This window comes from Trichomycterus rosablanca, chromosome 2 (genome assembly GCF_030014385.1).
Source record: "Trichomycterus rosablanca isolate fTriRos1 chromosome 2, fTriRos1.hap1, whole genome shotgun sequence".
Lineage (NCBI taxonomy): Eukaryota > Metazoa > Chordata > Actinopteri > Siluriformes > Trichomycteridae > Trichomycterus > Trichomycterus rosablanca.
Window position 1 is genome coordinate 814,136 of NC_085989.1, and position 21,820 is coordinate 835,955.

Here is a 21,820-nt window from a genome sequence, read left to right on the forward strand (position 1 = left end):
CTTGAAATAAACTGCATGAACACCCAGCACCTGAAAACCTCCCAAATCATTTAGGAGACGCTTTTATCCAAAGCACCCTACAGTACTGTGACAGTATATTGTCTAAGCAATTGAGGGTTAAGGGCCTTGCTCAAGGGCCCAACCTGGTAGTGATGGGGCTTGAACCAGTGACCTTTCGATTACTAGTCCAGTATCTTAACCACTAGGCTACGACTGCCTATTCATTAATATTGATTCAGCTCCTCTTCTGGGAAGTAACTCTGGGATTCATTTCAATTAACTTATGTTTAATGTGGCATGGTCAGCATTCCAGTTCATCCTGAGCCAGTTGAATGGGGGTGAAGTTCAGAACCCTGTGCAGGCTGATCAAGTCCTGCTACACCAGACTCACCAAATCATTTCATTCTTCATACGTGGCACCATGAGTTCCAGTGCGTGGTGTTCAAACCATGGTTGGGAAGGCTGTGATGCCCCACCATACTATTCCGCCAGTCCATTTCCTCTCACAAGTCCAAAGACATGCAGTCAGGCCAGTTGGGGCTACTAGCAGTTGCCCTAAGTGTGTGTGTGTATATATATCTACCCTGTGATGAACACCCTTGTGCCCAATCAGTCGTACCTACCGCGACCCTGAATAGGATAAAGCTGTGCTAAAACTGACAATGAACTGACAATGATGAATGAATGAATTAATTAATTAATGTGGCGACACTACACAGATCCAATAACTCGAACCCTTGGCCACGTAGTGAAGATTTGACTCTTGATCTTCACAGTGCTGCTCAGACTCTTTTCATTATTTTTTGTGATGTGTACAGTTCTCTGTGAATGAATGAATGAATGAATGAATGAATGAATGCTGATCTCTGTACTGTATTACTCGATTTTAAACCACTGAAGAGTTCATGTAGCTGTAGATTTTTTTAATATATTTTCTTGCACTCGTTTCTGTGAAATATAACATTAAATCTCCACAATTTGTTTTTATTTTATTATTTTAGTGTAAACATTTCAATTTTGCCCAAATTATCGAGCTAATAATAATAATAATAATAATCAAAAGTGTTTGAGATCTAGAGAAATGATTCAGTGTTTGATTTACTGTGCGTAATTAGTCTCTGCACTCTGGCGCTCTCTAGCGGCCGCACGATGCAACTGCCTCCTCCGGTTTCTCCTGTTTCACCTGTAAATATTAATCTTCAGTTTATTGTTCTTGTTTTTTTTAATTTTATAGTGTTTATTTTTGTGTGTTTGAATGTTTTAACAGTACCATCCCTGAATGTTTCAGTTTTACTTCCACTGTTACAGCATTAATATTAAATTCATCATATTTTTGTAAATAAATCTTGAATATTTGTGCAAACTGTTGTGTGTCCTGAGATTTATTTCCTCTATGAGCTTTTATTAGAGCATAAATAACATATAAAACACCGTAAATAAACACTGATCATTATTATCATTAATCTGACCTTATAAAACGTTAATGCCTAATGACATGAAACATGAATCTGTAGAACTGTGGGTATTAATTACTGATCCCGTCTGTTAACTTCTGCGTACTTTCCCCCTTTGTCTCCCAATTTAGTCATTTCCGATTCCTGATCTGGACCGCTTTTTATCACCCATCAGTAAGGATGTAACAATACACTTTACCCACGATGCGATACTTCACGATACTGGGTTCATGATACGTTTTTTCCCTGATTTTTTAAACTAAAATTGAATACAGATAATGACAAAGTTTCCTTTTATTATTTGTCTTAAAAAATAAAAGCCCAATTTGGCTGAAAAACCCCGAATCTGGCAACCTGGCGTATAGCGCCAGTGACATCAACCAGGCAAAGTGAATAGCTCCAGCGCCCTCTGCTGTTTAAAGTGAATATCGGTTCATTTTACATGTCAAATCGATTTGAATCGTGGAATTTTTGTCTTGTGGTGGTGGATCGTTGGGTTTACACAGAGAGCCGTATCGCGTACAGAGAGCTGAGCTGAGGGGCCAGTCCCGGAGATCTCGTGTCACACAGCCCTCCATCAAACACACCAGACTGTGTCTGTGTGGACGCCCGGCCAGGTCGGCAGCTCTGCTGAGATTCACCGGAGACTCACCAGTTCCAGCACTTATTACTCTTATTGGAATTCTGTTAGTTGCCTCGTGTTTTATTCAGTCCGTCGTTCAGATTCGTGTGTGTAAAAAGAAACGAATCAATAATCAGAAACAAATATTTAGGATTATTTATTTTATTTAGAACAGTAAAGCATTTCACATGCACTCAGTATTCATGTTATACATGTGTGTGTGTGTGTGTGTTTCAGTCAGTGCTGGGTGTATTATCACTGGGCGCGGTTATGAAAATGTGCAAAACAAAACGTGTGGTCGTTATTTTTCCGTCGTACTAAACATGAACTCGGTGTGAGTGTGATGATCAGATCAGCACTGAAATAAAGAAAAATAAATAAATATAAAAATACTGACACATAAAATAAGAAGAATAATATAAATACAGTCTCAATGCTAATGTAATGATTTATTTATTGATTTATTTTGATTTTCTTCTAGTTTAAACATATCTCATTCTCCGATCCGCTGCATGCACAACTACATGCTGCCGTCTGTCTAGTTTATTTTTCAGAAAACTCAACAGAAAAAATAATATATTATATATTTATATTTATATTTGCATAAATTGATAAAATCACAGACAAACACGTCAAATCTATATACATTACGTGCTCAGAAGTATGTGAACGCCCGACCATAAGCTCGTTTCAGATCTAATTTCAAAACCCTGGGCGTTAATACGGAGTTTGAAGTGCGTCTGTGGGCATTTGTGCCCTGGCTTGCAGTTGACGTTCCAGTTTATCCCCATGGTGTTCAGGGTCGAGATAAAAGCTCCAAAAACTCCTCCGACAGCGTGGTTACGGATCTAATACATGGCAGGTGTAGCCTAGTGGTTAAGTTACTGGATTAGTAATCAGAAGGTTGCTGGTTCAAGCCCCACCACTGCCAGGTTGCCACTGTTGGACCCTTAAATAGGGCCCTTAACCCTCAATTGCTCAGACTATATACTGTCACAGTACTGTAAGTCGCTTTGAATAAAAGCGTCCGCTAAATGCTTTAAATATAAATGTAATACGATGCACCTAAACGAGCTTCTGACGTGCAAATCCACCTGCCGACTGCCGTCTGGGTATCTGAACCTATACAAAGAATCAGACCTGGTATTTACATCCCCTCCATATCCGAGCTCACGTATTTATCAGCATGTAAACGACTATAAGAAAATAAATGTAACGTCGCGGCGTCCTGGCGACTCCTCGCTCAGTGTTTGTTATCTTCGGTACGAACGTCGGCGGCGTCACGCGTGAGTCCGTCCCTCGCCGTACACGCCCGTACGAGTGTGTGAGGAGTGTGTGTACACACCGGTACGAGTGTGTGAGGAGTGTGTGTACGTGCTTCCGTGAGCTCGAGGCTCCGGCGATGACGCTGCTCGTGTTGATCTGCAGTGACGCGTCCCGTGCAGCAGGCGGCGCCCTCAGCGTCGCCCGTTACTGGCCCGCGCTGCTGGGGTCACACTGCAGGAGTCGCACGATGGACGGGTCGCTCTTCGCTCCCTCCACGAACTCCTCCAGAGACAGTTTACCTACAACACACACAGCAAAGGAGTTTTTTTTAATTCACGTTATTTTATTCTATAGATTTTTCTAGATCTTCATCCATGTTACTGCACTGCCGAAGTAAAGCCGGACCCACCATGACCCTGACCAGGATAAAGTGGTGAAACAGCTGAATGAATGAATGAATGAATCCTAATCTTGTTGTATCAGGCTGCACAAGGAGAAGAGGAGCGACGCTGCTTTAGCCGGTGAGCTGAAGGGCTGCGTCTCAAACCACACACGATTCACTACACACTAAACCCTAACACTCGGTTTAGTACTTATTATGGTATTTGGGACACAGCAGCTCATCTCTGGTATACGTGCAGCCTGCAGGTTCAAACAGGATTTAAAAATCCCAACAACACTGCTGCACCTGCTACACTCACACACACAGAACACACTGCTGTGTCAATACCACGATAGTGTCTCTGCACTAGTGAAAACGGTCCATCACAAGGTTATTTTGATTTTGTAACGAGCAACAGACAGTCAGTAATTGTATACCCACAAGGTTCATCCTGATGGCAGGTTTCGCCTGAGCGTGTAATGGAATTAAAAAACACCATGACACCCACCATCACCATTCGTGTCCATCTGACGGAAGATTTTATCCGTCCGTTTTTCGGGTGTTGATTCGTCCTCCGGCATCTTCATCACCGACGACACCATCTTATATATAGCCTGAGGAGAGAGCGGAGGGAATTATAAATACTATATAATAAATACTGTAATAACACATATACAATACTGTATAATAAATACTGTAATAACACATATACAATACTGTATAATAAATACTGTAATAACACATATACAATACTGTATAATAAATACTATACTTCTATATAATACTGTATAATAACACTATACAATAAATACTATAATAATGTATGATACTTTATAATAAATACTGTACTACTATATACAATACTCTATAATAAATACTGTAATAATACATATACAATACTGTATAATAAATACTATCATATATATATAATACTAAATAATAAACACTATAAAACAGGAACTGAGGTCAGACGCTATCAGAACGCTATGAGACGTCTAACTGACATCTAGCAACACTTACTGAAACACTATGATAAATACTGATCGTTGCTCGTGATAATGCTGTTGTTGTTGTGAGGGTGTTTAGAAGTTTTTGGCCATTAACACCTCTGGCAAGAAGGCTCAGGGTTCTTTTTCTGAAGATAAATTTGTAGCTACAGTGAGCGAATAAATGAGTGAAACACCAACATTAAACACCAATACAAACACTAACACTCTCCATCAAACACTAACACTCTCCATCAAACACTAACACTCTCCATCAAACACTAACACTCTCCATCAAACACTAACACTCTCCATCAAACACTAACACTCTCCATCAAATACAAACACTTTCGATAAAACACCTACACTCTCCCTTAAACACTTTGACACTTCCTATCAAACACCAACACAGCAGAATAAAGCGCTTGATGAGAATAGAACCTGTAGCCCGTTCCCCGGTGTTCTGCTGTGATAGAAACACTGTGGTGTTTGTGTGTTGGTGGTGTTTGTGTGTTGGTGGTGTTTGTGTGTTAGTGGTGTTTGTGTGTTGGTGGTGTTTGTGTGTTGGTGGTGTTTGTGTGTTGGTGGTGTTTGTGCTGGGTGAGGTACAGGGTGTTCTGCTGTGAGAGGAACACTGTGGTGTTTGTGTGTTAGTGGTGTTTGTGTGTTGGTGGTGTTTGTGTGTTAGTGGTGTTTGTGCTGGGTGAGGTACAGGGTGTTCTGCTGTGATAGGAACACTGTGGTGTTTGTGTGTTAGTGGTGTTTGTGCTGGGTGAGGTACAGGGTGTTTTGTTCTCAGACTGGATGCAGAAGATAATTGGTACATTAGTGCCAGGCTGGCGTGTTTTGATGGCGGTTATTTAGCCCGTCAGCGCCGCCGCCGCTCTGACTCATCCGATCCGCTCGTCCTAATTGGCGGCAGAAAGTCGGTCCCGGGTGAAATGAGACGCTCTAACAGACGCAGGGTGAAAACATCCTACACTGCGGTGTTTACGGGGCGAAAGTATCCGGACGCCTGACAGACGCTTTTCTGAGACGTTTCTCACTTTAAAGACTTTGCAGTGTGTCTGTGTGTGGGAATTTGTGCCCATTAAGTCGAAAGATGACAGCATTTGTATTTGCTAAGGCTGGGCACTGATGGATCAGTTGATGTTCTGATTCATCCCAGAGCTGTTAAGTGGGGCTGAGGTCAGGGCTCTGTCAGGGTTCTGATCCGAGACCCTGACTCGCAAAAATTAAAGCAGGGACCAGGACCGAGTCATGGCCATGTAAAGCTTGCTTGACTGTGGACGCTGGTGTCAGCCATGTTTCAGCAGGTTCTAATTCATGCCAGACCCGGATCACCTGGTTTAGACCCGGATCACCTGGTTTAGACCCGGATCACCTGGTTGAGACCCGGATCACTGCAGGATGCTGGAGTTTCTTGTTTTTATACAGCTGAAACAGGACAGGTCCTTCCCTAAAGTGTTGATGCAAATTGCTTTATTACACCTGTTAGCCACTGCTGTAGCAGAAACAGGTGAATTCAGTAATCAGATGGGCATCCAGATACTTTTGACTGAAGCTTTGCAGCAACAGTTTAGGGAAGGTCCTCACCTGTTCCAGCAACCTGACACAGCAACCTCTATACACATAATCCCTACTGAACCTGCTTTCTGGGATGAATCGGAATGCAGACTGTGAGCCAGGACTCCCGGTGGGACCCCACTGACACCATCCACAGTCAAGCAAGCTTTACATGGTCATGAGTGCTTCCCCGGTCCCTGCTGTAATACAGGGGGTCTCGGATCAGAACCAGACTTGGCTGCTTGTTGGCAGGAGCTTCGTTCTCGTGTGCCAGTTTTTAAGCCTGTGGTGATGTGAAGCTTGCTCGACTGTACACAGCGTCACAGTTTGGGTTTCCTGCTCGAACTGCACAAGATTTCCCCCGGGAGGTGTGGCCCCGCCCCCCGACTCACCTGGACGATCTCCAGCATCTCGGCCTTGCTGATGTAGCCGTTGCCGTCCAGGTCGTACATGCTGAAGGCCCACTTGAGCTTCTGGTCCAGCTGACCGCGGGACGTGATGCTCAGGGCGATGATGAACTCCCGGAAGTCGATGGTCCCGTCGCCGTTGGCGTCGAAGGTCCGGAAGACGTGCTCGGCGAACTTGGAGGCGTCGCCGTAGGGGAAGAAGTTGCCGTAGATCTTCTTGAACTCTTCCATGGTGAGGGCGCCGCTGGGACAGTCCCTCAGGAAGCCCTTGTACCACTCCTGGATCTCCAGCTCAGAGAACTCGGTGCTCTCCACCAGGTCCTGGATCACCTCGGGGCGGAGCTTACTGTTCTGCTTTCCCATCGCGGCCAATCGGCTTCTGCTGAGGAACACAGAGAGAAACGCTCGGTTAGGTTCTGGAACCTCGGTGATGACGCCTGACTTCTCTGTGCCCATATTAAAAGAGCTGTTCTAAGTGAACAAACTGCTCCCTCATACTGAGAGGAAATCTGTGATGCTGCGTATGGTCGAGCAAGCTTCACATCACCAAGGGCATCAAAACTGATGCACCAGAACGAAGCTCCTGCCAACCAGCAGCCAAGTCTGGTTCTGATCCGAGACCCCTGTATTACAGCAGGGACCGGGACAGCGCTCATGACAATATAAAGCTTGCTTGACTGTGGACGTGTCAGCCACGTTCCAGCAGGTTCTAATTCATTCAGACCTGGATCACCTGGTACAGACCCGGATCACCTAGTTCAGACCCGGATCACCTGGTTTAGACCCGGATCACCTGGTTTAGACCCGGATCACCTGGTTCAGACCTGGATCTGGTTTAGTAGACCTGGATCACCTGGTTTAGACCCAGATCACCTGGTTTAGACCCGGATCACCTGGTTCAGACCTGGATCTGGTTTAGTAGACCTGGATCACCTGGTTTAGACCCAGATCACCTGGTTCAGACCTGGATCACCTGGTTTGTTGGTTGTCTGAGCCGCAGTGTGTAAATGTGATGGAGAGACGACACACCTTCACCCCACCGCTCCACCCGGCCCTCGTTTAACTTTCCACTGCACACACACACACACACACACACACACACACACAGATCAGCAGTAGCATCATTTCCTGATTCAAATCACTGGCAGGTACCACAACCTGTTACACTGACTCACATTACAGCTCACCATCAGAGTGTGTGTGAGTGTGTATGTATTTCTTTGAGAAAGTGTGTATGTGTGTGTGTGTGTGTGTTTTTGAGAATGAGTTTGTGTGTGTATGAAGGTCAGTGTGTGTTTGAGTGTGAGTGCATGACATGAGTTTGTACGTGTAAGAGAGAGTGTGTGTGTGTGTGTTTAAGTGAGTGTGTATTAGTTTATGAAAGTGTGTATGTGTGTGTGTGTTTTGAGAGTGGGTGAGTGTGTGTGTGCATAAGTGTGCATGAGTGTGAGTGTGTGTGTATGTGTGTGTTTGAGAGGGTGTGTGTATGAGTGTCAGTGTGTTTGAGTGCATGACAGCGAGTGTGTGTATGTATGAGTGTGAGAGTGTGTGTGCATGATTGTGTGTTATAAGTGTGTGTGTGTATGCATGATTTTGTAAGTGTGTGTGTTATAAATGTGTGTTATTAATGTGTGTATTATAAGTGTGTGTGTGTGTGCATGATTGTGTGTGTTATAAGTGTGTGTGTGTGTGTTATAAATGTGTGTGTGTGTGCATGATTGTGTGTGTTATAAGTGTGTGTGTGTGTGTTATAAATGTGTGTGTTATAAGTGTGTGTGTTATAAGTGTGTGTGTGTGTGTGCATGATTGTGTGTGTTATAAGTGTGTGTGTGTGTTATAAGTGTGTGTTTTAAGTGTGTGTGTGTGTGTGTATTAAGTGTGTGTTATAAGTGTGTGTGTGTTATAAGTGTGTGTTATAAGTGTGTGTGTATTAAGTGTGTGTTATAAGTGTGTGTGTGTTATAAGTGTGTGTTATAAGTGTGTATGTGTATTAAATGTGTGTTATAAGTGTGTGTGTGTGTATTAAGTGTGTGTTATAAGTGTGTGTGTGTGTATTAAGTGTGTGTTATAAGTGTGTATGTGTATTAAGTGTGTGTTATAAGTGTGTGTGTGTGTATTAAGTGTGTGTTATAAGTGTGTGTGTGTTATAAGTGTGTGTTATAAGTGTGTGTGTGTATTAAGTGTGTGTTATAAGTGTGTGTGTGTGTATTAAGTGTGTGTTATAAGTGTGTGTGTGTGTATTAAGTGTGTGTTATAAGTGTGTGTGTGTTATAAGTGTGTGTGTTATAAGTGTGTGTTATAAGTGTGTGTGTGTATTAAGTGTGTGTTATAAGTGTGTGTGTGTATTAAGTGTGTGTTATAAGTGTGTGTGTGTTATAAGTATGTGTGTTATAAGTGTGTGTTATAAGTGTGTGTGTTATAAGTGTGTGTTATAAGTGTGTGTGTATTAAGTGTGTGTTATAAGTGTGTGTGTGTGTATTAAGTGTGTGTTATAAGTGTGTGTGTGTGTATTAAGTGTGTGTTATAAGTGTGTGTGTGTATTAAGTGTGTGTTATAAGTGTGTGTGTGTGTATTAAGTGTGTGTTATAAGTGTGTGTGTGTATTAAGTGTGTGTTATAAGTGTGTGTGTGTTATAAGTGTGTGTGTGTGTTATAAGTGTGTGTTATAAGTGTGTGTGTGTGTATTAAGTGTGTGTTATAAGTGTGTGTGTGTATTAAGTGTGTGTTATAAGTGTGTGTGTGTGTATTAAGTGTGTGTTATAAGTGTGTGTGTGTATTGTGTGTGTTATAAGTGTGTGTGTGTTATAAGTGTGTGTGTTATAAGTGTGTGTTATAAGTGTGTGTGTGTATTAAGTGTGTGTTATAAGTGTGTGTGTGTTATAAGTGTGTGTGTTATAAGTGTGTGTTATAAGTGTGTGTGTGTATTAAGTGTGTGTTATAAGTGTGTGTGTGTATTAAGTGTGTGTTATAAGTGTGTGTGTGTATTAAGTGTGTGTTATAAGTGTGTGTGTGTTATAAGTGTGTGTGTTATAAGTGTGTGTTATAAGTGTGTATGTGTATTAAGTGTGTGTTATAAGTGTGTGTGTGTGTATTAAGTGTGTGTTATAAGTGTGTGTGTGTTATAAGTGTGTGTGTGTATTAAGTGTGTGTTATAAGTGTGTGTGTGTTATAAGTGTGTGTTATAAGTGTGTGTGTGTATTAAGTGTGTGTGTTATAAGTGTGTGTTATAAGTGTGTGTGTGTATTAAGTGTGTGTTATAAGTGTGTGTGTGTGTGTGTGTAATAATTTAGTTGCTTGGTGGATTGCTCATTCATCACGTTATTCCTTTCCTGGTCAAGGTTGCAGTGGGTCCGACACCCCCTGGTAACACTGGGTGCAAAGAAAAACAGGACGCCAATCCATCACAGGGCATCACACACTCACCTAGGAGCAATCCACCTACTGGCATGTTTGTGCAAAGAGAGAGGAACCCAATCAGACACCAGGGAGAACATGCAAAACCAGAACCCTGGTCCCAGGAACCATGTAGCTGGGCAGAACCAGAAGTCTGTTTATAGTTTCTAAATCAATCAACTCAATTACAATAAACTGAGATGGTTCTAACCACATCACACCACGATACACATGTGGAGAACATGCCAAACTCCACTCAGACCATTACAGTAAGCATGTTCAAACCCATGATGTTCCTGTCCTCTCCTCTCGGATGGTCACTGATCCTCTAACACGCGGTCCTGACCTGAGATCCTCCTCGTCCCAAAGCCGAGTCCTCGTTTAGAGGGCAAAGGTTACGTCTCAAATTAACCTTAATACTATTAGCCGAGCTGTTAGTGCCCTGGTGACGCCACGGTTACACAACGGCACCGTGGCAACACACGAGGCTGAGAGGGTCAGATGCGGCCGGCCAGGAACACCGGGCGGGACTCACAGGGGTCAGTTCGGAGCAGCCAATCCACCTTCTGCAGATTTTTGGGGGTGAAACGTCACAGAGGGGAACAGGAAAGGACCTTCCCTTTCCTCATAAGTCTAGTGGTAAAGATACTGGACTAGTAAGCAGAAGGTCGCTGGTTCAAACCCCACCTCTGCCAGGTTGCCACTGTTGGGCCCCTGAGCGAGGTCCTTAACTCTGTATTGCTTAGACTGTTTACTGTTACAGTGCCGTCAGTCACTTTGGATAAAAGCGTCTCCTAAATGTTGTAGCCAGCACATATGATCGAATTCGATAATACTGGGGCGTCCCAATACTTTTGCTCACACAGCGTGTGTATCTGGTGTTCTACCAAAAATCCAAAACCTCAACCACACACTTCCTGTCATGTGACTGCATTCCGGTGAGCACAGGAAGGACCGGGTGACGTTACGACCACTTCAGGAGCGTCTTCAGTGTCTACAGGGAATCAGATCGATCCTGGGTGTTTGGGTACGTCCCGTCAGGCACCACCTACACCCAACCTGATCACGAGACATCAGAGGAACATCTGAGGAAACATCTCCCAAAACGTTCTGGGTTATAATCAGGGTCGGACTAAATTCATGGAGTCCGTTTTCCAAGAATCACAGAAGTGCTACATTTCACGTCAGTCTTCGGTTGTTAGTTGTCCAGACTCCGTTACCTTAGTCGTATTTTTAGCTGCTTTACTCTCCACATCTTGGACGTTTTGTCTAACCGATTCCTGGCGTAACCGAGCGTCTGTAGAGTTGCAGAGTTTATAAAGAGAGAAATAAACTGAACACAAACTATCGCAGCACAGAGACGATCACGTGTGTAGAGAAACACACTTTTACATCGATTATGGATCCACAAAGGGACAAAATGCCTCAATACGTAACCACACACATCAAACATTACAGCACACGACAGCACAGAAACGTCCCGTACACTAACGTCATTACGGTATAACAGCTAGGACGCCTCGTATTTCATACTGCGCCTCATATTTTTAAAAATGTATTTCTGCATTTTCTCCCATTTATCTCCCAATTCAGCTTAGTTCATTTGTCTTCTGCTGCTGGAGATCCCTGATTGCATTCAAGGAGGGTGAATTTTTTGCTCGCGCCTCCTCCGAAGCGTACGCACGCCCTAGCAGACCCCTTTGTTTTTGCCCGTGCTTCTGCTAACCAGGGTCCTTACACAGCATTTGAAGACCCCACACACATAGTCCGGTCATCCCGCTCTAGCAGACACGGTGGCCAATTATTGTCTGCTGACCGGCAGTAGAGCTGAGATTCAAACCGAGGTATTCAGAATCTTGGCGCTGGTGTGCTAGTGGAATATCTGACCGGTAAATTTTGACTTTAACAGCAAATTGCATATTACACGGGAGACGGAATTAGGCAGGGACTTAGTTATAAAACGCAACACATCTGGACTCCCGAGCGTGAGCTTGTTGGACGTCCCAGTCCAGCACCACAGACACTAACGTGCATTTAACTCGCTCAAAGAACCCGTCTTTCAATCGACATTCCAGTTCATCCCAGAGGTGTTCAGTAGGGTCGAGGTCAGGGCTCCTAGCGTGCAACCGGAGTTCCTCAATGAATCTTGTCAAACAAACTCAGACATCAAACGCCTGAACGTGGCTGAAGATCTTTAGCTGTGACGTCACGCCGTTAGTCCGTCCGTCCTTCTCCCACGTTACATAACACACATGAGCTCTTATTTATATCCTACAGTCACGGCTTATCCTCGTGCTAATCCTGAGAAGGGAAGGACAAGGAACCAGGCGAGGAACGAGGCGAGGAACCAGGGATGGTTCGACAGCGAGTGTTTAAAGTTTTATCCAACTTGATTCTCCCTTTTTTGTGCTCTTGACCTTCCTAATATGCTCAGTCTTTTAGATGCACTTTTAGATGTTTATCTTTATATAAACATATAAAACACTATTTAAAAGAGCGGTGGTTACGGCTTAGTAACCACCACTTAGCTATCAAGCTGCCAATGTTGGGCCCCTAAGAGAGGCCCTAACCCTTCACTCGCTTATAGCAACTGTAAGTCGCTTCAGATCAATAGAATCTGTTAAATGCTGTAATTGTAATTTATATGATTTATATGTTTGGCTCAGTGAGCTTCAGAATTTGGTTATAACAGTAAATCAAACATTTCTGTTTCCAAGGACTGACTGGTTTTACTGGTTTATGTGGTTTTTTTCTCTTTTTCTTGCATCTGGTTCCAAAATCACAACCTCAACCAACAATCTCAACAGCCAGAGTGTACAACTGTGAGAAACTCTAAAGAAACCTTCAAGCGACTGGATTTTATATGTTGGTGTGATGGGAGGATATTTTAAAACTCGGGGCCCATAAGTTTTGGGTCTAATTTTCCGGCTTATGCTAATAATTGTTAAAGTGATATGACAATATTAAACATGTACATGAACAACGTGCTCAGATTCAGCTTTTAAATGGGATTTAATGCTTTTAAAGCTTTAAGTTTATTATTTATTGTGGATTTTTGTCAAAAATAATCACTCACTCACTTTCTTAACCACTTATCCAATGCTGGAGCCTATCCCAGCTTTTCAATGGGCGCAAGGCACACAGTAACACCCTGGATGGGGCGCCAGTCTATCGCAGGGCACACACACATATAAAGAACTAATAAGCATCATATTTTACTGTTAAATGGAACTGAATGTTGACGGACTCTGGAATTGTTGCGTATCGGTTAAATTTACTTATTGAGCTGTTCTGTTATTAGAAAACCACTGAGTGTAAAATAAATGAGCTGCCGTCCATACCAGTGGCACATTTAATAAGAACTAAAGCAAATCTTAAGTTTGTAGACGCGGGTTTTACACCTTCTGTGCAATAAAATTGGAAAATGTTTCACTACGACCGTTACAAAAGAGGAGAACATGAATCGTATAAAAAAACACACACACACACACACACACACACACAAAGATGCAGCAAAGCTGATAGAAGCTGATAACCGCTTCCTAACGGGGCACAGATCTGATGAGCTGACCCGTTAAAATGTGGCGTGTTGTGACAGCGCCGAGTCTCGTCTGGATACGACCCGTTTATGACCCGCCGTCGCTTTCCTTTACAAGCTTACACCGCGGTACGCTGGAGTTACACACGTGTTAGCAGTAGGTGAGGCTGAAATACAGACATGCACAATTCATCAAGCGTCCACATACTTTTGTGCATGTGTGTGTGCAGCCTGTGGCCGCATCCTCTCTCTGTGCCTCTCGTCTCTGTCTTTAAACTTTTGAACCCCCCCCCCATGACTCTGTCCTCGTTCTTGTTCCCTTCACCTCCTCTACCTCTCTCGCGCCCCCGTTACTGACTGTGAGAGGCAGCTGTTGTGGTTTATCGTCGCTCCGAACCCCCACGCTGGTGGAACCAGATGAGGAAAAAAGTCAGGGGCAAAAAAACCCATTTGTAACGGGTAGCACCTGCTGTAGAGCTCGGCAAGGGGGGCACAGGTTACAGTATCATGCCCAACTGCCATGCCGTTACTGTCTGCACAGGGGCAAAAATGACTCGCAGTGTTGATTCCTATAGATGGAGACACTTGGAGGTGTTTATCTCTATTTAATCATAGTTTCCTACCTCGTACTCCGTTGGCACTCCGCCTTTCTGTCTGAAACTCAATATTCACCACAATATTTATTTATAGACGCTACGCTTGTGCTTGTATTTATATATCCATCCACCCATGAGGTCAGTGCGATCGGTTTCCACTTAGAAAAAGCTGGTGTGCACGACTAAATATAATATAATATATACACCGATCAGCCATAACATTAAAACCACCGTCCATTTTATCAGCTCCACTTACCATATAGAAGCACTTTGTAGTTCTACAATTACTGACTGTCATCCATTTATTTCTCTACATGCTTTGTTACCCCCTTTCACCCTGTTCTTCAATGGTCAGGACCCCCACAGAGCAGGTATTATTTAGGTGGTGGATGATTCTCAGCACTGCAGTGACACTGACATGGTGGTGGTGTGTTAGTGTGTGTTGTGCTGGTATGAGTGGATCAGACACAGCAGCGCTGCTGGAGTTTTTAAACACCTCACTGTCACTGCTGGACTGAGAATAGTCCACCAACCAAAAACATCCAGCCAACAGCGCCCCGTGGGCAGCGTCCTGTGACCACTGATGAAGGTCTAGAAGATGAGCGACTCAAACAGCAGCAATAGATGAGCGATCGTCTCTGACTTTACATCTACAAGGTGGACCGACTAGGTAGGAGCGTCTAATAGAGTGGACGGTGAGTGGACATGGTGAATAAAAACTCCAGCAGCGCTGCTGTGTCTGATCCACTCATACCAGCACAACACACACTAACACACCACCACAATGTCAGTGTCACTGCAGTGCTGAGAATCATCCACCACCTAAATAATACCTGCTCTGTGGGGGTCCTGACCATTAAAGAACAGGGTGAAAGGGGGCTAACAAAGCATGTAGAGAAACAAATGGACGACAGTCAGTAATTGTAGAACTACAAAGTGCTTCTATATGGTAAGTGGAGCTAATAAACCTTCCACAGAGCTTCGTGCCTCCACTTTATAATCTGGTTTCAATATTTTGAGCTTTTCATGCTCTTGTGCTCACACAGGAAGACACAACCCCACCTGCAGTGCACTGAACAGAGGTGCGGAAGGTGTGTTTAAAAAACCACTTGTGGTTTGGGATGCGATATAAAGCCAACGTTTTTTGTTTAACACGCCACAAAGCATTTTCATATCACGTTAACAATGTTAGTATAGGAAAACAGACCGTGGTAGTGGATGGTACTCCTGTATGTTCCAAAAACATAATTATACATTTGTAACTGGCACGCCTGCTGTAGAGCTCGGCAAGGGGGGCACAGGTTACAGTATCATGCCCAACTGCCATGCCGTTACTGACTGTCGGGGGAGCATGGAGGCACAGATGACTCACAGTGTTGGTTCCTTTCACTGGCAGTCCCTTATAGATAGATGGAGACACTTGGAGGTGTTTATCTCTATTTAATCATAGTTTCCTACCCAGCCTTTCTGTCTGAAACTCAATATTCACCAGAATATTTATATATAGATGCTACGCTTGTGCTTTTATTATATATCCATCAGACTTTCCCTCAAATGTAAATCATATATGATATAGGTCTGTCTGGTAGGTTTAAGATTATTAGTTTGATTGAAAATGCTGGGCAGACAGTGTATTATCACACTGTATAAAGATGTATAGGTGATTGTATGCATCGTGCATCTTTGTTTCCTCTCTAGAGGAATAAAAATCTGCTTTGATTAAATACGATGCATCTTTTTAATGCACTGAACATCCAACAAGGAACCGATTGGGTTGCAGATCAATTTATTGCGAGTTTTGGTGCAACCGGGATCTGTTTAGACACTTAAAGGGACCCAATCTTTATTGACCAATCTATACATGGATATATATGTTATAGATGTGTTATAGCAAACTCTTCACCATCAGTAGAGATGTTTGTATCTTCAGATGAGATAAGCCATCCTACCGTCTGCATATTCGTGAGCCACATGCACTATATACAGACCTAAACCTCAATGCAGCAGATCTCAACTTTGGTAATCGGGACCCGTAAGTATCTAAACTGCAGCTCAGTAGGAGCCCAAAGGTCCTGGTTGCACCGAAGCTTGCAATAAATTGATCTGCAACCCAGTCGGTTCCTTGTTGGATGTTTGTTTGTGTGTTTATTATGATTGTAACGTCATGACAGGAACGGTAGTTACTCGATACACAAGGTTATATCCAACACAGTCCTGGACAATTTTGTATCTCCAATTCACCTCACTTGCACGTCTTTGGACTGTGGGAGGAAACCGGAGCGCCCGGAGGAAAACCACGCGGACACGGGGGAGAACATGCAAACTCCACACAGAAAGGACCCGGACCGCCCCGCCTGGGGATCGAACCCGGGACCTTCTTGCTGTGAGGCGACAGTGCTACCCACCGAGAGACCGTGCCGCCCTTGTTGGATGTTCAGTTGCAGATTTTTATTCCTCTAGAGAGGAAACAAAGAAGCACAATGCATACAATCACCTATACATCCATACATCCATCCATACATCATCATTCTTTATACAGTAAAGTTCTGCAGAGCTTTGACTATTCATTCTACTGTATAGTTTCAGTTTTGCAGCTCTTCCTTCTCTTGTGCATGCAGGTGGAGACAGAGTCCTCCAGATATATACAGAGATATAAGAGAGAGTGTGTTATAAACTCACCTTGTGAATGGAGATGTTGGGAGATGTTCTTCAGCAGGAGCAGCAGCTTTAGATTCCCATAACCCGGAGAAACACGTGTGGAAACGCGCTCACAGCAACAGGCAGAACCGACACACACACACACACACACACACACACACACACACACACAGAGAGAGAAGCCTGAGCGGAGGAGGAACGAACCGCGGCACTCACACACACTCACACACACACACTCACTCAGCCTCACTGCATCCGCTCAGCTCCCTGAGCCCAAACCCCCCGTGACGTCAGAGTCTCAGCTCACCTGACCTCGAAGCGCCTATGAGAGGGAGTTGTGGTTGCCATGGCAACTCCGGCTCGCCGCACTCTGACGTCGGCAGTCTCGATTCATTCGAGCGAAAATATCGGGGGTTTTTTGGGGGGTAAATTTACATTTATTCAGATAGGTAGACAGACAGTTAAATAGATAGATAGATAGATAGATAGATAGATAGATAGATAGATAGATAGATAGATAGATAGATAGATAGATAGGCAGGCAGGCAGGCAGGCAGACAGACAGGCAGGCAGGCAGGCAGGCAGGCAGGCAGACAGACAGACAGACAGACAGTCCTGTAGAAGACATTCCACATCCGGGATAAATTTTCGTGAGGCCATTTTTCCTTGCAATGTATATTCTAGAAACTTTAGGTCTTCGTTTGGGGTCGCTAGCTGATCTGCTGGAGTTGGGGCTTCCAGGATGAGATGGAGTTGGGGTCTTTGTTTCTTTCTATGAACAGGGTCTGACTTCTAAGAAGCTGGGTTGTTTTAAATGGATTCCAGATGTGTCTGTACGTATATAAAGAGAGCAGTTTCCTTTGAGAGGAGAGAAGAATTGGCTACCTGCTCTTCGGGCAAATCGCGAGTGCCTGTTTTGATATTGTCTTGTAATAAATAAACTCTTTATATAACAAGACCGTGTCAGCGGAGTCTCCTTCATCATCTACACGTCATCGTTACTAAATGAAACCTCAATAGACAGAAAGACAGACAGACAGACAGACAGACAGACACTTTATTTATCTCGAGGGAAATTATTGCATAATTGCATTACAATATCAGACAATACAGATAAAACAATAAGCAGAAAATGTACAAATTATAACGTACTGGGTAATATGTGCATACAGACAAAAATAGAAAAATATCAAAAGATAAATAATAACAATAACAAATATAATAACAGTATAATACAGTACAGTCGATGTAAAGTACTGAATCACAGTGTAACATTCAAAATCAGATCCACAACACGATACAGTGTATAAAATGTCAAGGGTCCTGAATTCTTGTACCCACTGTTCCTCACGAGTGCAGAAGTGTTTGGACCTGGACGGTGTACAGAAGCAGATGTTCTCTCACATTGGAAGCCATGCTTCACTTAATCAGATTAATCTGATCCGAGCTCCTGCCGTTAGCCTAAAATCACCCGTGTTTTCCTCCTCCGTACCTGCTTAAGACCTGCAGCTCGACGTGCTGAGTCAGGCGGCTCACGGTGTGTGTGTGTATGTGTGTGTGTATGTGTGTGTGTGTGTTATGTGCACTCATTACACATTACACACACACACACAGCAGAGTGCACAACCTTGGCGTGAATGCAGCGCTGTGCAATATGATCTCATGCTGATATTTTGCATCATTTTTTGCATGCACTGCGATATGAAACGCTTTAGATGCGACGGGAATAAATCAGTGAGCAGCGTGAGCCACGTTCCATCTTCATACACAAGTGTATTTATTTATTTATTAGGATTATAACGTCATCTTTTACACACTTTGGTTCCACTCATGACGGTACAGGTAGTTACTGCTTACACAAGATTCATCAGTTCAGGTTTAATGTCAAACACAGTCATGAACTATTCAGTATCTCTAGTTCACCTCACTTACACGCTTTTGTACTGTAGGAGGAAACCGGAGCACCTGGAGGAAACCCACACGAACACGAGGAGAATGTGCAAAACTCTGAACTGAACCTCTCCACATGGGAATCAAACACAGGACCTTCTCACTCACTGTGAGGCGACAGAGCCACCGTGCCGCCCGTTATTTCTATATAAAAGTGGTCCATGGTGAACACAGCTTTCGGACACTGACTGTGAGGAGTCGTGCATGTTTTCCCAGTGAACGTTGGGTTTCCTGCATGTACGTTGTTTTTGTTTCCCATCCCAAAATAGCTAGTAGGTGGATTGGCTGATCTAAATGACCCAAGGGTGAGTGTATGATGTTCTGTGAACGACTGGTGCCCAGTTAAGAGTGGCACAGCGGGATATTCCGCTTACACACCAGCGTCGAGATTCTGAACTCCTCGGTGTTGCCACCTGTCGGCTGGGCGCAAACTAGCGGGTATAATCGGCAGTGCCTGCAGCAGACAGTTCTGCTAGGGCGGGATGACCGGACTATGTGGGCGGGGTCTTCAAACGCTGTGTAAGGACCTGTGCAGAGTGCATGGGGGAAAAAGGGTTCCGCTAACGGCTGCACGTGGATCGGAGGAGGCGTGAGCAGCAATATACCCACCTCACCTACAATCAGGGATCCACCAGCAGCGGAAGACGGATTAACTACGATAAATTAGGAGAAAACGGGAAAAAAGAGTGTATTTGTGCCTCGTGCCCATTGTTTTTGGGTGGCACCAGACCCTTCTGCACTTCTGACCAGAATAAAGTGTTTGTGAGAAGAAATAAACAAATTAAATTAATACCAGTGCTGTGTAAACACTACATTTACATTTTCAGCATTTAGGAGATGCCTTTATCCAAAGCGACTTACATGAGGGTTAAGAGCCTTGCTCAAGGTCCCAACAGCAGCAAACTGGCAGTGGTGGGGCTTGAACCAGAGACCTTCTGATTACTAGTCCAGTACCTTAACCATTAGGCTACAGTTTTCCCCCAAGAAGGATGTCCCTGCTGAATCTGGTTCCTCTCAGGGTTTCTTCTTGTGATTTTAAGGGTTTTTTTTCCTGCCACTGTCGCCCTCGGCTGCTCAACAGGAGGTTTTTGGTCTGTCGGTCCTGGATTCTGTAAAGTTGCTTTTTTTAGACGATGTTTATTGTAAAAAATGCTAAACAAATACATTTCACTTGAAATCAAATTTTTCAAGTTTTCAGGTTTTCATCTTTATTAGTTGAGACACGTGAAGTCCTGGTACCTGGAACACCCTGGAACATCATCACACCCTTGACGAGTCCAAAAGCCTCATGCTCACCGTGAGACACCCGGCCGGTAACGAGCCACGATCATTAGCTAAGCTGAGCTTTAGCTCTGTGTGATTACACGTTACCTAACCGACCGTCCAGCGGCTTCAGCGCCGGCCCGGTGCGAGGAGAGGCTATTTCAGTCAGAGGTGAGTGCGAACGCTCACCGTAGGAAAAGGTCGACGCCCATTCACATGCACGAACATCTAGGGGGCTCGGGGGACAGGCGAAAACAAGAACCTGTCACTATTATTTATTAAAACACACACACTGGTGCTTATTTTACTGTATTCATAAAGTAGAAAAAGAGGCATCAGGGGTCCATGCTTGTACATGGCCAAAAAGTATGTGGACACCTGTTCTAGTTACTGAGTTGACGCACACATTGGTTTATAATTTGGATTAGATGCAAACTACAAATGTGGGTGCACAATAACAAGGGTCATTAGGAACTAGGTTTGGTCCTTGCCTCCTTATGGAGTTTTTAAATACCGTGTCCACTCACTGTCCACTCTATTAGACACTCCTACCTAGTTGTTCCACCTTGTAGATGTAAAGTCAGAGACGGTCGCTCATCTATTGCTGCTGTTTGAGTCGCTCATCTTCTAGACCTTCATCAGTGGTCACAGGACGCTGCCCACGGGGCGCTGTCGGCTGGATGTTTTTTGTTGGTGGACGATTCTCAGTCCAGCAGTGACAGTGAGGTGTTTAAAAACTCCAGCAGTGCTGCTGTGTCTGATCCACTCATACCAGCACAACACACACTAACACACCACCACCATGTCAGTGTCCCTGCAGTGCTAAGAATCATCCACCACCTAAATAATACCTGCTCTGTGGTGGTCCTGTGGGGGTCCTGACCATTGAAGAACAGCATGAAAGGGGGTAACAAAGCATGTAGAGAAACAGATGGACTACAGTCAGTGATTGTAGAACTACAAAGTGCTTCTATATGGTAAGTGGAGCTGATAAAATGGACAGTGAGTGAAGAAACAAAGAGGTGGTTTTAATATTATGGCTGATCGGTGTAAATGTCAGTCAGCTCTGATACTCGTCACCGCCGCCGCTTTATGAGTTGTGTTTTATAGATCAGTGAAGTTCCTGGTTTGGGAGCAAAGGTTAACGACTGATCTCCGTCTGGTTCAGCCATCAGATCCTCGCCGTGTTAGAATAAATCAACAGCTCACTGATTAAAACCCAGATCATTATCAGTGAGATATAAAATTATTCTCACCACGTGCTCATTTTATGTCTACGTCCAGTTCCACGAATAACGAGAATAACGACCTACAGCGCATGTGGCCATATATTTTTATCTGAATATATTTTAGATTTATTTGCTTATTAATTATATGAATAAAATTATGTATTTATATTTATGTGTGTATAATAACTAGCAACTGAGAGCCGAACAGTGGCAATCTGTTTTATTAATGATGATAATTGGTTTCCGTTCTATTTGTGTAACACTTTATTCAGCACTTTTTACATTTTATTCAGTTTATTGATGTTTCGTTTGAGTACTGAAGGTTAAATTCTGTATATAATCAGAACACCATGATGAGCATCCTGTGGGAAAGGCTGCAGTACTGATGATCGTAGTGATTAAAGCACAACTCAACAGACATTGTCCCAAATATTTTGGAACATTTATTAAACATTTAAAAGACTAATTCTGACCTGAACTGGACGTAAAGAGTAACACTGCTGCCAGCAGC

General features: G+C 43.7%; 1 protein-coding gene across 1 annotated transcript; it reads right to left on the reverse strand.

The window, feature by feature from the left end:
* Positions 1-2,222: 2,222 nt before the first annotated feature.
* ncaldb (neurocalcin delta b) lies at positions 2,223-17,102 on the reverse strand. Its single transcript, XM_063009294.1, has 4 exons — positions 16,889-17,102; positions 6,669-7,065; positions 4,233-4,338; positions 2,223-3,641 (listed from the first exon to the last, which is right to left on the reverse strand). The coding sequence occupies exons 2-4, from the start codon at positions 7,044-7,046 to the stop codon at positions 3,547-3,549; spliced, it is 579 nt and encodes a 192-aa protein (XP_062865364.1). The 5' UTR covers positions 7,047-7,065; positions 16,889-17,102; the 3' UTR covers positions 2,223-3,546.
* Between the last annotated feature and the right edge of the window lie 4,718 nt (positions 17,103-21,820).